At 29.7% G+C, this 17,069-nt stretch overlaps 1 protein-coding gene across 3 annotated transcripts in view; it reads right to left on the reverse strand.

Moving 5' to 3' along the window:
• Window positions 1–17,069, reverse strand: part of sim (bHLH transcription factor single-minded) — a 114,949-nt gene that overhangs the window by 4,501 nt on the left and 93,379 nt on the right. For 2 of the 3 annotated variants that reach the window (XM_073964012.1, XM_073964010.1), the window contains exons 2-6: window positions 9,046–9,240; window positions 4,646–4,818; window positions 4,274–4,375; window positions 3,975–4,157; window positions 3,720–3,910 (exon numbers count right to left, since the gene is read on the reverse strand). In XM_073964012.1, coding sequence (XP_073820113.1) covers window positions 3,720–3,910; window positions 3,975–4,157; window positions 4,274–4,375; window positions 4,646–4,818; window positions 9,046–9,220 — 824 coding nt within the window. In that variant the 5' untranslated portion in view covers window positions 9,221–9,240. The remainder of the gene's footprint in view (window positions 1–3,719; window positions 3,911–3,974; window positions 4,158–4,273; window positions 4,376–4,645; window positions 4,819–9,045; window positions 9,241–17,069) is intronic. The other variant, XM_073964011.1, reaches the window with a different exon arrangement.

Raw genomic sequence — 17,069 nt, forward strand, 5'->3', positions numbered from 1 at the left:
TGTGGTTTGCTATTTCCCCCAAGTAGATGGCGTTTCAAAACCTGTAAGAATTTATTATTTTTTCAGGTTTAAACATTTTGGAGATCACAATCAAAGTTTGGAGGTTTTGAGGAAAAGTTCAAGAGTGTTTCGTTGGCATTTTGGGTGGTACCTTGATTTCGATATATCTAACATTTTTCGATTCCTTTTTTATAAAATTTGTGTTGCTTGTATTTCTATAAACAAGTTCAGAAGTGGGATTCTCTAACTCATTTTTCGGTTACCGACAAAAATCGGTAAAATGGAAATGCTTTTAACTTCGGTAATTGATGAAATTTGTCAATAAGATAGCTACCAAAATAAAGGTCAATAAGATAGCTACCGCTAAGCCCTACCTATAGCAACAGTGTTTTGTACATTTCTTTCATAAATTTGCATTTTAATTTTAACGATTTTTGTCGGTAACCAAAAAAAGCGTTACAGAATTCCACTACAGGAGTGTAATAATTTTTCAAAGTAATTTGAAAAAATAAATCAAAAGCCCAAACAATCTAAAATTTGATTTTTTTTTTTGAATACACATAAGGGATACGTAATCAAAAGAAAGATTCGGCTTTCCATTTCGATTTTTGGCTTTAACAAAAAAAAAAAATCGAAATTAAATCATTTAAAAATCGCCTTCGATCTTTCCCGTCACTTCAGGGGTTTTTCATAAATATTATTGCCAGCAGAGAGAGAGAGAGAGTCATTCTAATAGAGGACCTATGAAAAATCTCGGATTTTTCCTATGTCTCCATAATCAAAAGTCTACTTTGGTTTTCAGTCAAATTGAATTTGGTTTTCAAAGTCGACCTTGGTTTTCAGTCAAATTGAAAGTGAAATTGCCTGCCCAAATCAAAGTAGGACCATTTGTGAAAGAGTATCGAAGGCTTTAAGCGAATGTAAGGCTTTCAATATTATTACAAACTACCAGAAGGTCCTCAAATTTGGTCTTTTAAAATTTTTTTGAAACTTTCTAAGCCTTTAATAAGGTTAAATCAAGCATATTGAAATGCCTTCAAACCAGGAAGCTTGGATCAGTTTCGGAAGTCTATTTTAAGGCCTTTAAAGTGTTTTTTAGAATAATGGAACATTTTTATGAAATTTCTTCCATTTCTACTGAGATTTATTTCTCAAAATAAATAATTCTTTTAAAAGAATAAAATCATAATTTAAAATCGAAGGAGAGAGGAAAATCCCTGACTTTTCCTAGTCTCCATAATAAAATGTCGACTTTGATTTTCAGTCAAATTGACCTACCTCAAAGTAGGACCATTTCTGAAAGAGTATCGAAGGCTTTAAGCGAATATAAGGCTTTAAATATTATTGCAAAATAGTAGAAGGTCCTCAAATTTGGTCTTCTAAACTTTTTTGAAAGTTTCTGAAATTTCTTCCATTTCTACTGAGTTTTTTTTTTTCTCAAAATAAAGAATTATTTTAAAATAATAAAATTATAATTTCAAATTGAATAAATTCAGTTCATTATGAGGTCTCATAATTTCTCTTTTCCAGAGATTAAGCCTTGAGATTGGAGACTCCCAAAGAATGAAGATAGTTTTGGCACTTTTGGAGATTTTTTGACAAAATCTGTACCCCTTATTTTTGTTGTTCAATGTAAGGATATCACGAATTACAAATAATAACTCTCATTTGGTTCAGTAATACAACTAAGAGAAAGAGAGACAGAACGAGAGTGTAACGAAAAATTACCTTATGCTACGCATCTAACATTTTTACACAGAAAAAAAATTAGCCATTTGATAAAAAAATTCACAGATTCAATCAAACATTTATCGATTTTCCGGCGATAAAAAAATTGTCATATTGACAAAATTCGATAAAATTATTTGATCACAAAGTAAAAATACAACTAATAAAATATTTCACATATTGACAAAAATATTTATCAAAATATTCCACATTGTGCTTGATAAAACAAAATATTTTCTTGATGAAAAAATTGTTGAATACATTATTTTCAATCGGTAAAAAAATTTTCATATTTACAATTATTTTATTGTTTTTTTTTTTTTTTTAATAAATACAACCCTAAGAGCCAAATTGGTCGAGAATGGTTCGACATTGATTTTAAATTAGATTAAAACTATTAATAAGTAATTACGGAAAGCGTATATGTCATTTTAACAAATAAAATTAAATAATGCATTACTGAACCTCAATGCATTTGGTGCGGAAACTTTTTTCGCGATAGAGAAAAAATTACAACGTTTTTCATAGTAGTTTTTCGTGCTCTACGCGGCTATGCGATGGTATTTTTGGTATTTGCAAAAATTGCAAAAAAAGTTATAACCCTAATGTTTATTGGTAGCTATTCTAACAACCACTGAATGCTGATACAAAATTTGGAATATTTTGATACATATTTTTGTCAATATGTGAAATATTTTATCAGTTCAATATAAAAAATCGATAAATATTTCAGTCAATATTTGAAATATTTTATCAGTTGTATTTTTACGTTGTGATAAAATAATTTTATCGAATTTTTTTTCTATTTATAGGAAATGTTGTGCATAAACTTCGGAGATTCTGTAAACATTGAAGAAGACCAAAGAATGAAAGTAGTTTCGACATTTTTAGAGATATCGACAAAATTTGTCCTCATGTTGCCAAAAAATTATGCTATTATTGGTTTTAAGGAGATGTTGACGAACTTTTTCCTATTAGTTTCTTTGTTCAATGTAAAAATTCCAAGAATAATTCTCATTTGGTTCGGTATTACAGTCATTAAAGAGGGATAAAACATTTTATATAGGAATTAAATCTATCTTTCTTCATAAACTAAATTGTATTCGTAGTGATATGTCTCTATTTGAAGAAGACAAAGTGTCGAAAAATCACAGAAAAAACTTTTTTTTTAAATTTTTTGATGGTGACAAATTTGACTAGGATTTTTTGATGTTCAATGTGAATTTTCCATGAACTGCATATAATAATTCTCATTTGGTTCGGAACTAGTAGAAAGAGAGATAGTAGGTTAAATGTTTAAATCTATTTTGGAAGTCAATTGGAAGGGCTTCAAATGGTATTTTAGAGAAACGAACATCATTTTATGTTATTTTTGAACGTGTATTAAAAATATATTCTATTTCTACAGGTGTGTTCCATGAAAGAAAAAAATTATGAAATTTTTAGGAGATGATGTAAGAGAAGCTGAGAAGCAATATTTGATGTACACGAATTGCAAAGAAAAATTCTCATTTGGTTTACAACAGACAAACAGTGGGCAATGAAATATCTCTTTTCCCTTCTCTAACTTAATCTTCATTTCTCCATAATATAAATTGCTTTCGTGCTAAGATTCCTCTTTTTGGGAAAGCCAAAATCTAATAAATACATACGTATTTTTTAATTTTTAGAAGCTGATATAAAATTTGACTACTATTTGTTTAAGTTCAATGTCATTTTGCTAACAATAATTCTCATTTAGTTCATGTATAGAGCAGATAGTGGATAGAGAAAAAGTAGTTGATAAAATATCTCCCTTTGTTCCCTGAAGATGTCTCTCAATGTTGATACACATTGATACAAAATCACCATCTTCTTGGGGCAAATACTTTGTCGAACTTCGTGGTTTCTGAGCGGCTTCGGTATGCATATTTAAGAGAAATAATGACTTTTTCTTAAGATTTCCCTTTTTTTTCATTGAAGTTAGAAAAACCATTTCTCCTCTCACTTACCTTGCATCCAAGAAAATCAATTTCAAATCCATGTGCGCCCTAAACATAAACATATTTTGATGTAACTTAATTTCTGTTATTGCTGAGGTGGGTAACGAGTGGCCAACTGCAACTAGGCCCAAATTTTGTATATAAGGTCCCTGCTCACCATAATATATGCGGGCTTTCAGATAACCAGAACAGTGGATAACCTAAAGATGGGAACAAAACAAAAATTAAATTTCAATTTGATAAAAAGGGAAATTTCAAACCTACCTTATAACCCGATGATGTTAGGCCGGCATTACGTTTGGCCAAAACACATTTCATGCGCAGGAAAAATTGTTTTTCAATTTCAATGGTGTGGCAGCCACGGTCACCATATGTTGTTGTACCATTGGGGCTACCAATTGTGGCGGGATTTGTCTGTATTAATTGTAAAGAATTGATTAATGCATCCTATAAGTATAGGGCAAGAAAGAAAGCGACGAGAGAGAGATGGAGAGAGAAAAAAATTTTCAAAACTTCTTTAGTATGCTATGCAATAGCAAGGAATATATTCAAAATAAACTTACAGTATTTTGATACATGTGAGGGTGCAGGGATAATATGGCATTCATTTCATCCTGATCATAATTGTGGATATATTCAAATATGGAATTGCCAGTCAATTCGACCTGAAATGATAACGAAACAGACAAACAATCTTTTTAGAATAGAGTCTAGATTCTGTAGTACATATTCTTATGCAAAATAACTTGTGAACATTGAAAAAGAACAAGAAGAAGGAAAAAACAATAAATATGTATTTTTTCTGGGTCTCCTTTTCTGTTGTTGTTTTTTTTTTCCTTCTTGTCCTGGCCATTTGGTTGTTTAGAATCTTTCAAGAAATTTATGCACATAAATTTTCATTCTAAAAAGAGACAACCAAGACAAGCACCACTTACCTGGCTTAAACCCAAATGAACAGAGGCAGTTTCCGAAATGTACATAATTTTGCCATCGGGTGCTACAACAAAGATGAAACCATCCAATGTTTGCAAAAGATGTGAACCCAATTCTTTAATGGTGGCACCTCTTTGTTGCATGGCAGGTGAAGAACCCCAAGCTTCTCCTAAACCTAAGGAAAAGAAATAAAAAACAAACAAAAAAACATTAAAATTGGTTTTATTATAAGAAAAGAAAATGTTAAAGTTAGAGAGGAGGGGAGGGGGTGTAATGTTCTCAAACAGCTTGATGTCATCAAAATATTTTTAACAATTAAAGTCATTCACTCGGCATTGAGGCGTGTGAGAATAGAACCACCAGCAGTAAGCTATTGTTTTGCATATTATCCTGTCGTCATTTCGTCCACAACAACCACCCACCCACCAGTACTTTCCCACACCATAAGCGAAAAAGGGGGAATTTGTTGCCGGCCTGATATCCTTTTAAAAGAAAGGAAATAAAAAAATACCAAGGGGAAGCTTTAAGTGGGAAACAACAGTTTTAATGTGAAGTCAAACTGTGTACCATGTTTTGTTGCTTTCTGCCCTGCAGGCAGCCAGGCAGGCTTTCCATATGTCTGTCTAACAGCCATAAAGGCTGACTTTCTAAGTATATATGTATGTATGTTTTACCTTCCTGCTGTTGTGTATTCAAATAATTAGAATAACATGCCTCTCGAGCCTCTAGAAAAAAAAAACGGGGTAGTCATCATCATTTGTCGAGTATGTATGACAAATTCCTTTGTCATTGTTTTTCTTTTTCTGTGCTGCTCTAAACTCCTTGCAATCTGTGGGGGGATGTCAATGGTTGTAATGATGATGATGACGATGATGCTGCTGAGGACAATGGGAAATGCTTTAGTTATGGTTATTACCACCTTATTACACCCATAGTGAGAGAGAGTTCCGTTTCCCCCAAGATTTCGTAAAAAAAAAAACAACACGACAGCTCAGCATTTTAACCTCGTTAATGTTTTTTTTTCACAATGGCTCATTTGGCTGTATGGGCAGGAAAGAAGAGGGAATCTCTTAAAGGGGAGTTAGATGATTTTTAGAATAAAATTATAATTGCTTACCAAAGGGATTGAGTTCATTATGAGATCTCCTAATTTCTATTTTCCAGAGTTTAAAGATTAGGATTGGAGATCACTAAAGAATGAATCTACTTTTTGACAAAAATTTCGATCTGAAGGTCCCAAAAAATGTATGCTATTATTGACTTTTAAGAGATGTTGACGTACTTTTTCCTCTTATTTTTGTTTTTCAATGTAAGGATGCCATGAATTGCAAAGAATAATTCTCATTTGGTTCAGTAATACAAACGAGATTGAGAGAGAGGATCAAATTGTAATGAAAAGTCTCCTTTATAGAAAGTGTTGCGTTTAAATGGCGAAGGTGCCGACATTTTGGATTTTTTGGGCGATGTTGACGAGATTTTTCATATGGCTTTTGTTTGTTTAATGTAAAAAAGCAATGAATTGCAAAGAATAATTCTCATTTAGATCAGTAATACAATCAAGAGTGGTGGAGAGAGGGGAAGAGAGCCAAAATGAAGCTAAATTGTTGCGGATAAAACATTTTCGTATAGAAATTGTAGCGGATAAAACACTTTCGTATAGAAATTGTTCCGGATAAAACATTTTCGTATAGAAATTGTTGCGGATAAAACATTAACGAATAGAAAATGTTGCGGATAAAACATTTTTGTATAGAAAATGTTGCGGGTAAAACATTGCGGATAAGGAATTTCCTTGGAAATCTTTTTTTAATGTTTCTGTAAAAATTTTGCGGATGAAATCTTTTATTATGGAAAATGTTTTGGATAAATTATTTTCTTATAGAAAATGTTTAGGCTAAAACAGATTCTTACAGAAAATGTTTTGGATAAATTATTTTCTTATAGAAAATGTTGCGGATAACACATTTTTTAAAGATAATGTTTCAGATAAAACATTTTTTTGTAGAGAAAATGTTGCGGATAAAACATTTTCGTATAGAAAATTTTGCATATAAAACATTTTCGGACAGAAAATGTTGCGGATAACTCATTTTCGTATAGAAATGTTGCGGATAAAATATTTTCGTATAAAACAATTTGCGGATAAAACATTTTCGTATAGAAAATGTTGCGGATAACACATTCTCTTTTAGAAATTGTTGCGGATAAAATATTTTCGTATAGAAAATGTTGCTGATAAAAGATTTTGGTATAAAAATTGTTGCGGATAAAACATATTCGTATCGAAAATGTTGCGGATAAAACGTTTTCGTAAAGAAAATGTAGCGGATAAAAGCTTTTCTTATAGAAAATCTTTCGGATAAAATATTTTCATTTTGAAAATGTTGTGGGTAAAACATTTTCGTATAGAAAATTTTGCATAAAAAACATTTTCGTACAGAAAATGTTGCGATAACACATTTTCGTATAGAAATGTTGCGGATGAAATATTTTCGTATAGAAAATGTTGCGGATAACACTTTTTCTTTTAGAAATTGTTGCGGATAAAACATTTTCGTATAGAAATTGTTGCGGATAAAACATTTTTGTATAGAAAATGTTGCGGGTAAAAATTTTCTTATAAAAAATGGATAAAATATTTTCGTTGCGGATAAAAAATTTCGTAAAATTTTGCGGATAAAACATTTTCGTGTAGAAAATGTTGCGAATAAGACATTTTCGTATTGATAATGTTCCGTATACAACATTTTCGTATAGAAAATGTTGCGGATAAAACATTTACGTATAGCAAATCTTGCGGATAAAACATTTTCGTAAAGAAATTGTTGCGGATAAAACATTTTCGTATAGAAAATGTTGCGGATTAAACCTTTTCGTTTAGAAAATGTTGCGGATAGAAATTCTCGTATAGAAAATGTTGCGGATAAAACATTTTCATATAGAAAATGTATCGTATAAAAGCTTTTCTTATAGAAAATCTTTCGGATAAAACATTTTCGTATAGAAATTGTTGCGGATAAAACAGTTTCGTATAGAAAATGTTGCCGATAAAATATTTACGTATTGAAAATGTTGTGGATAAAACATTTTCGTATAGAACATGTTGCGGATAAAATGTTTTCGTGTAGAAAATGTTGCGGATAAAATATTTTCGTATAGAAAATGTTGCTGATAAATCATTTTCGTATAAAAATTGTTGCGGATAAAACATATTCGTACAAAAAATGTTTAGATATTTTGCGGATAAAACATTTTCGTATATAAAATGTTTCGGATTAAACGTTTTCGTATAGAAAATGTTGCGGATAAAAATTTTCGTATAGAAAATGTTGCGGATAAAACATTTTCATATAGAAAATGTAGCGTATAAAAGCTTTTCTTATAGAAAATCTTTCGGATAAAACATTTTCGTATAGATATTGTCGCGGATAAAACAGTTTCGTATAGAAAATGTTGCGGATAAAACATTTTACCATAGAAAATGTTCCGGATAAAACATTTTCGTATAGAAATTGTTGCGGATAAAACATTTTCGTATAGAACATGTTGCAGATAAAAAGTTTTCGTGTAGAAAATGTTGCGGATAAAACATTTTCGCATAAAAATTTTTACGGACAAAACATTTTCATATAGAAAATATTGCGAATGAAACATTTTCGTATAGAGTATATTGCGGATGAAACATTTTCGTATAGAAATATATTATTCTATATACTGTGGATAAATACGATTATGTGACATCTATTGGTGAAGGGTACAAAAGACAATCATTGCCGCCTTCATTCCCATTTGATTCTTCAGCTCTTTGTGCAAAAAACCTCGTCTCTTATAGTCTTCCTCTCTCATTGTTCTCCCTGTAATATTTGCTAAACATTCCAATTAGAAAAGAATGCCGCTTACAAAGGACATAACATACAATATTTGCGCCCAATTTCACACAATCTCATGGGTTATGGAAACGTATGTTTTTATGTTTTTGTTGCGTGTCCCGCATTATAAATATCAGTACGATTTTTTTGCAAATCAACAAATGTCCTGCTGTGCAAAAACAAGACCACAAGTTCAACAAAAAAAAAAAACACGGTGCTGCGATATACTTCCTTCCTGTGGTGGTATCTTGTAATTCAACCCCTCGTTTTGTAATTTTGGCCTTTGACATAGCCGCAGGACTTTTAATGTATGACACGTAAAAGTAGTGGACTATGGTGCGTGTGTGTGACTTTGTGTGCGAAGGAGAGCGAACAAAATAAGGACACAAGTTTAGTCGCGTGACACCAAAACAGCGGTCCAAACAAAACTCTAATTGTTATAGAATTTAACGATGATCATTATTTTCTTTTTGTTTTGTTTTCTCATATCATCAGATTGAGAGAAAGATTTTTTATTAATGCGTTTCACTTACCTTCGGGAAAAACTTGACGCATTTTCAAATAGGAGGTGGTCAAGCGTATTATGGAGGCTTTGTCCAATTGTGATGTAATTGCACTTGGTAACGGTAATAATTTGGCCAATTCGAAAAATTCTGCATTTTCCTTTTCACGCCGGGTGCGGGCAGCATTTTTACTTTTTTCCTTCATGGCACAGGTTTTGGCTAAACCTGAAAAAGAAAATTATGAGAAATATGGGGATTAGGATTTTTTATTAATTACAAAGAGAAAGATGTGGAAAATACAGAGGATAGAAAATAAATGTTGCGGATAAAACTTTGTTTTTTAGAAAATATTTCGGATAAACAATTTTTATTAAAATATGTTAATTTTTTTTACTTTTTGGATAAAAAATTTCCATAGAAAATATTTCGGATAAAATGTTTTCGTATAGAAAATGTTTCGCATAAAATATTTTGGTATAGAAAATGTTTCGGATAAAATATTTTCGTATAGAAAATGTTTCGGATAAAATATTTTCGTATAGAAAAGGTTTCGGATAAAATATTTTCCTATAGAAAATGTTTCGGATAAAATATTTTCGCATAGAAAATGTTTCAGATGAAACATGTTCTTATAGAAAATATTGCGGATAAAATATTTTCGTATAGAAAATATTACGGTTGAAAAATTTTGATATAGAATATGAAGCGGATAAAATGTTTTCGTATAGAAAATGTTTCGGACAAAATATTTTCGTATAGAAAATGTTTCAGATAAAACATTTTCGTATATAAAAGGATTCGTATAAAAGATTTTCATATAGAAAAGGTTTCGGATAACACATTTTCGTATAGAAAATGTTTCGGATAAAACATTTTCTTATAGGAAATGTTTCGGATAAAAAATGTCCGTATTGTAAATGTTTTGGATAAAATATTTTCGTATAGAAAATGTTTCGGATAAAATATTTTCGTACAGAAAATGTTTTGGATCAAATAGTTTCGTATATAAAATGTTTCAGATGAAACATTGTCGTATAGAAAATGTTTCGGATAAAACATTTTCGTATAGAAAATATTACGGTTGAAACATTTTGATATAGAAAATGTTGCGGATAAAACATTTTCGTATAGAAAAGTTTTCGGATAAACCATTTTCGTATAGAAAAGGTTTCGGATAAAACATGTTCGTGTAGAAAGGGTTTCGGATAAAACATTTTCATATAGAAAAGGTTTCGGATAACACATTTTCGTATAGAATATGTTTCTGATAAAACATTTTCTTATAGGAAATGTTTCGGATAAAACATTATCGTGTAGTAAATGTTTTGGATAAAACATTTTCCTATAGAAAATGTTGCGGATAAAACATTTTCGTACAGAAGTTGTTGCGGATAAAACATTTTCGTATAGAAAATATTTTGGATAAAACATTTTCTTATGGAAAATGTTTTGGATAGAACATTTTCGTACAGAAAATGTTTCGGATAAAACATTTTCGTATAGAATATGTTGCGGATAAAATATTTTCGTACAGAAAATGTTTCGGACAAAAAACATTTTCGTATATAAAATGTTGCGGATAAAACATTTTCGTATAGAAAATCGATCGGATAAAACATTTCCGTATCGAAAATTAATTTCGGCAAAGAAATTAATCGGATAAAGCATCTTCATTTAGAAAATGTTGTGTATACATCATGTCGCTATAGAAAATTCTTCGATTAACTTTCTCGGAAAATGTTTCCTCAGGGAAGATGTGTCACCCAAAGCACTTTTCACTTGTAATTTAAAGTTCTTATCAAAGTTCCTTATATTGTTAATTTGATATCCTTGCTGTTGCTATTTACCTAATTTATCCTGATTGCAGTTACGCATTTCTCTGCGTTTGTAGGTCATCTTTATTTACGTTTTGTCGGAATGTCACTTCACTTTGGTAAATATCGAAATGTTGTTTTTTTCCAAAATTTACACAAGGATTGTGAAAAATCGGTTTTGTATTTTTTTTTCGTAAATCCTTAAAGAACGTGATCTTTACTCAATGATCACCTGTCTGAGACTGATTTTAAACACGTACGTCACGTTAGTTTTAAAATCTTACAAACTTCCTCGTCGTTTTTGCACCGTTACACATCTCTGTGTATGGATGGATGGTGGTTTTTCTCCCTCTCTTTCGCCATTGCCAGTACTTCCTTCCTATGCACCATCATATCCATCATCCTGTTTGTATTTCCTTAAAACAACAATAAATGTGCGAAATTTTTCACATACCTGTTAAATGCCGGTAAATGTCGTCGTGTTATTGGCCCATATGGTTGTGTTTTTTTTGTTGGCAACAAGTATGGCTATTTCCCCTACTTGTGCAAGGAATTTTACCTGGGATGATCGCCACAGATCATCTTAGCCATGGCTACCTGTGTTTGTCAATGTTTGAAGACCATTTGACTTTTGCTCAATCTAATTTTGTAATCTCTGGTTCTTTCAGTTTGGCAAATCCCATATTTGTTCTACGAGAGTTCATTCATTCATTCGTTGACTTTTGTTTTCGTGTGTACATAGAGCACTGTAGTTGTTGTTGGTGTCAAGTGACCAATGTTATAGGTTCTTCCTATTAGAGAGAGGCGTCTTGTTGTTGGCCTAAAATTAAATCGTCACAGGTGGTGGTGATGGCGATGATTCTAACAACAATGACCAACAAGTCATTGTTATTGCACACGTTTACTAACCACAGGAGATTAACTTTAAGGACAATACACAATTGTGCCATATAAATATGTACATACATATGTAACCGATTGGATTGTATGTATACATAAGAAAATAAGGAAGTAATGCGGAAGGAAGTCCGAAACGGAAGTATGTTAGTGTAAATGGGAAAAAAAAATCACATATCCTTCCATGAAATTGGATATCCCTATTGATTTCGATATATACACATGGCATATACTAAGGTTTGCAAAGTATTGTTACTTTCATAATAGCTATTGATTTTTTGTTGCTCTGCATTCTGTTCTGGGGAATTTCGTTTTTTTTCGTTTTCTTTTCGTAAAACAAGCAACAAGTCTTTATTTTCATTGATAAAAATAGTTCGTACGTGATTTTAGTAAAATTTGCAAATATTTTCTGCTTTTATCCACTACAAAGATTTCTACATACATACATATGGACATAGTTATGCTAGTATAGTGTTACATATATGTATACTACATACTATACTATAACACCAACAGCAGAAACCGAAGTAGACGATTATGTCTCAGCTTTGAATAAAGCATACAAAAGCAAATGGGAGTTTGGAATTCCACAGTAAAACCATATCCCATACCCACACTTTGTTACTTTTAATCTTTGTTCCACTTAAATTGGTGATATTCTTCTTTTTCTTCTTTTATAGGTAATTGTTTAAATTCTTTGGATTTATTTTCTTAGTAAAATCTTTTGGAGTAATTTTTTTGCAATAGTAAATAGAAATAGAGGTTAGAAAATATCAAGAATAACAGTTCTGTTCGGCTTCAACATGTTTTCGTATAGAAAATGTTACGGATAAAACATTTTATGCAAAATGTTTTGGATAAAACATTTTCGTATAGAAAATGTTGCGGATATAAAATTTTCGTATAGGAAATGTTACGGATAAAACATTTTCGTATAGAAAATGGTTTGGATAAAACTTTTTCGTATGGAAAATGTTTCGGATATTTATTTTTGAATAGAAAGTGTTTCAAATAAAATATTTTCTAATAGAAAATGTTTCGGATAAAACATTTTCGTATAAAAATGTTTCGGATAAAACATTTTCGTATAAAAATGTTTTGGATAAAACATTTTCGTATAGAAAATGTTACGGATAAAACATTTTCGTATAGAAAATGTTACGGATAAAACATTTTCTTATAGAAAATGTTACGGATAAAACATTTTATGCAAAATGTTTTGGATAAAACATTTTCGTATAGAAAATGGTTTGGATAAAACTTTTTCGTATGGAAAATTTTTCGGATATTTATTTTTGGATAGAAAGTGTTCAAATAAATATTTTCTAATAGAAAATGTTTCGGATAAAACATTTTCGTATAGAAAGTGTTTTGGATACAACATTTTCGTATAGAAAGTGTTTTGGATAAAACATTTTCGTATAGAAAGTGTTTTGGATAAAACATTTTCGTATAGAAAGTGTTTTGGATAAAACATTTTCGTATAGTAAATGGTTTGGATACAACTTTTTCGTATAGAAAATGTTTTGGATAAAACATTTTCATATGGAAAATTTTTCGGATAATTATTTTTGGATAGAAAATGTTTCAAATAAAATATTTTCTAATAGAAAATGTTTTGAATAAAACATTTTCGTATAGAAGATGTTTCGGATAAAACATTTTCATATGGAACATTTTTCGGATAATTATTTTTGGATAGAAAAATGTTTCAAATAAAATATTTTCTAATACAAAATGTTTTAAATAAAACAGTTTTCGTATAGAAAATGTTGCGGATAAAACATTTCGTCGAATATGTTGCGGATAAAACATTTCGTATAGAAAATGTTGCGGATAAAACATTTTCGTATGGAAAATTTTTCGGATAATTATTTTTGGATAGAAAATGTTTCAAATAAAATATTTTCTAATACAAAATGCTTCGGGATAAAACATTTTTGTATAGAAAGTGTTTTGGATAAAACATTTTCGTATAGAAAGTGTTTTGGATAAAACTTTTTCGTATAGAATATGTTTTGGATAAAACATTTTCGTATGGAAAATTTTTCGGATAATTATTTTTGGATAGAAAATGTTTCAAATAAATATTGTATTGTATAGAAAGTGTTTTGGATAAAACATTTTCGTATAGAAAGTGTTTTGGATAAAACTTTTTCGTATAGAAAATGGTTTGGATAAAACTTTTTCGTATAGAAAATGTTTTGGATAAAACATTTTCATATGGAAAATTTGGAATATTTTTGGATAGAAAATGTTTCAAATAAAATATTTTCTAATACAAAATGCTTCGGATAAAACATTTTCGTATAGAAAGTGTTTTGGATAAAACATTTTCATATGGAACATTTTTCGGATAATTATTTTTGGATAGAAAATGTTTCAAATAAAATATTTTCTAATACAAAATGTTTTAAATAAAACAGTTTCGTATAGAAGATGTTTCGGATAAAACATTTTCATATAGAAAATGTTGCGGATAAAACATTTTCGTATAGAAAAAGGTTTGGATAAAACTTTTTCGTATAGAAAATGTTTTGGATAAAACATTTTCATATGGAAAATTTTTCGGGTATTTATTTTTGGATAGAAAGTGTTTCAAATAAAATATTTTCTAATAGAAAATGTTTCGGATAAAACATTTTCGTATAGAAAGTGTTTTGGATAAAACATTTTCGTATAGAATGTGTTTTGGATAAAACATTTTCGTATAGAAAATGGTTTGGATAAAACTTTTTCGTATAGAATATGGAAATTTTTCGGATAATTATTTTTGGATAGAAAATGTTTCAAATAAAATATTTTCTGTTTCCATTTGTTCGGCTTAAGGTCAGAAAATTAAAAACAGAAAATTTTTCGGTTTTTAGTTTATGTTTTATTTCCGATATTTCGACTAGCTTCGATAGTCATCATCAGGGATTTGTTTGTTTATTTTAGTATTATTTGTTGTTAAACTGCAACCGCTTTGTCATCCTCTTTTGCTGACATTAACTTTCCAACAGTTGGAAAGTTAATGTCAGCAAAAGAGGATGACAAAGCGGTTGCAGTTTAACAACAAATAATACTAAAATAAACAAACAAATCCCTGATGATGACTATCGAAGATAGTCGAAATATCGGAAATAAAACATAAGCTAAAAACCGAAAAATTTTCTGTTTTTAATTTTCTGACCTTAAGCCGAACAAATGGAAACAAAAATTACTGATCAAAGGTCAACAATATCTATATACAAAATAAAATATTTTCTAATAGAAAATGTTTTAAATAAAACAGTTTCGTATAGAAGATGTTTCGGATAAAACATTTTCATATAGAAAATGTTGCGGATAAAACATTTTCGTCGAATATGTTGCGGATAAAACATTTTCGTATAGAAAATGTTGCGGATAAAACATTTTCGTATAGAAAGTGTTTTGGATAAAACATTTTCGTATAGAATATGTTTTGGATAAAACATTTTCGTATGGAAAATTTTTCGGATAATTATTTTTGGATAGAAAATGTTTCAAATAAAATATTTTCTAATACAAAATGCTTCGGATAAAACATTTTTGTATAGAAAGTGTTTTGGATAAAACATTTTCGTATAGAAAGTGTTTTGGATAAAACTTTTTCGTATAGAATATGTTTTGGATAAAACATTTTCGTATGGAAAATTTTTCGGATAATTATTTTTGGATAGAAAATGTTTCAAATAAAATATTGTATTGTATAGAAAGTGTTTTGGATAAAACATTTTCGTATAGAAAGTGTTTTGGATAAAACTTTTTCGTATAGAAAATGGTTTGGATAAAACTTTTTCGTATAGAAAATGTTTTGGATAAAACATTTTCATATGGAAAATTTGGAATATTTTTGGATAAAAAATGTTTCAAATAAAATATTTTCTAATACAAAATGCTTCGGATAAAACATTTTCGTATAGAAAATGTTTTGGATAAAACTTTTTCGTATAGAAAGTGTTTTGGATAAAACTTTTTCGTATAGAAAGTGTTTTGGATAAAACATTTTCGTATAGAAAGTGTTTTGGATAAAACATTTTCGTATAGAAATGTTTTGGAGAAACCATTTTCGTATAGAAAATGTTTTGGATAAAACATTGTCGTATGGGAAATGTTTTGGGGTATAGAAAATGTTTTGAATAAAACATTTTCGTATAGAAAATGTTTTGAATAAAACATTTTCGTATAGAAAATGTTTTGAATAAAACATTTTCGTATAGAAAATGTTTTGAATAAAACATTTTCGTATAGAAAATGTTTTGAATAAATCATTTTCGTATAGAAAATGTTTTGAATAAAACATTTTCGTATAGAAAATGTTTTGAATAAAACATTTTCGTATAGAAAATGTTTTGAATAAAACATTTTCGTATAGAAAATGTTTTGAATAAAACATTTTCGTATAGAAAATGTTTTGAATAAAACATTTTCGTATAGAAAATGTTTTGAATAAAACATTTTCGTATAGAAAATGTTTTTAATAAAACATTTTCGTATAGAAAATGTTTTGAATAAGACTTTCTCGTAGACATTTTCGTATAGAAAAAGTTTCGGATAAGACTTTCTCGTAGACATTTTCGTATAGAAAAAGCTTCAGATGAAACATTTTAATATAGAAAATGTTTCGGATTACAAATTTTCGTATAGAAAATGTTCCAAATGAAAAATGTTCGTATAGAAAATGTTTCGGATAAAACTATTTCGTAAAGAAAAGTTTTCGACTAAATTATTTTCGTAAAGAAAATGTTGCGGATAAACATTTTCGTACAGAAAATTTTGCGTTTAAAGTATTTTCTTTTAACTCAAATTGACACATACATACATACATCCCAGAGGTATTACCTGAGGTAATTTCTATATCATAGCATTGAGCTAACATGTGCATGGTCCGTCGATGTGTCTATTTGCTTGTACATTGTAATATTTTTTCCAAACTAATTTCAAGAGATGGTCGAGGTGTCGATCCATATTACTCCCTTGGATATCTTCCCCAACAAAATTTCCAAAAATTTTGATTAAGTATAGTTTAAGGGCTCTTCGATAACCGCTTGATTTTTTTTTTTGCCGAAAGTAGTCCTTGTGGTCCTGATAATAATGATATATTTTTCCGTGGGAAAGCCCAGCTATCCTGAGATAATGGTCCAAAATCTCCAAAAACCCTGCCGGTGTCACGGGAAATAACTGATCATAACTTACAAACTGAGTATCTGATTTGGTCTAACCTTTGCAAATCCCAACATTTATTGGCATAACGCTTCCAGTCTTGAACAGTAGGAAAGCAATCGGCTTCTGCCAAAGGTTTGAAATCTCAAATCCCGTCCATTTGTATCTGTCCAAAAG

Source organism: Musca autumnalis, unplaced genomic scaffold, assembly GCF_047663935.1.
Source record: "Musca autumnalis isolate F117 unplaced genomic scaffold, ASM4766393v1 scaffold_1, whole genome shotgun sequence".
Taxonomy (NCBI): domain Eukaryota; kingdom Metazoa; phylum Arthropoda; class Insecta; order Diptera; family Muscidae; genus Musca; species Musca autumnalis.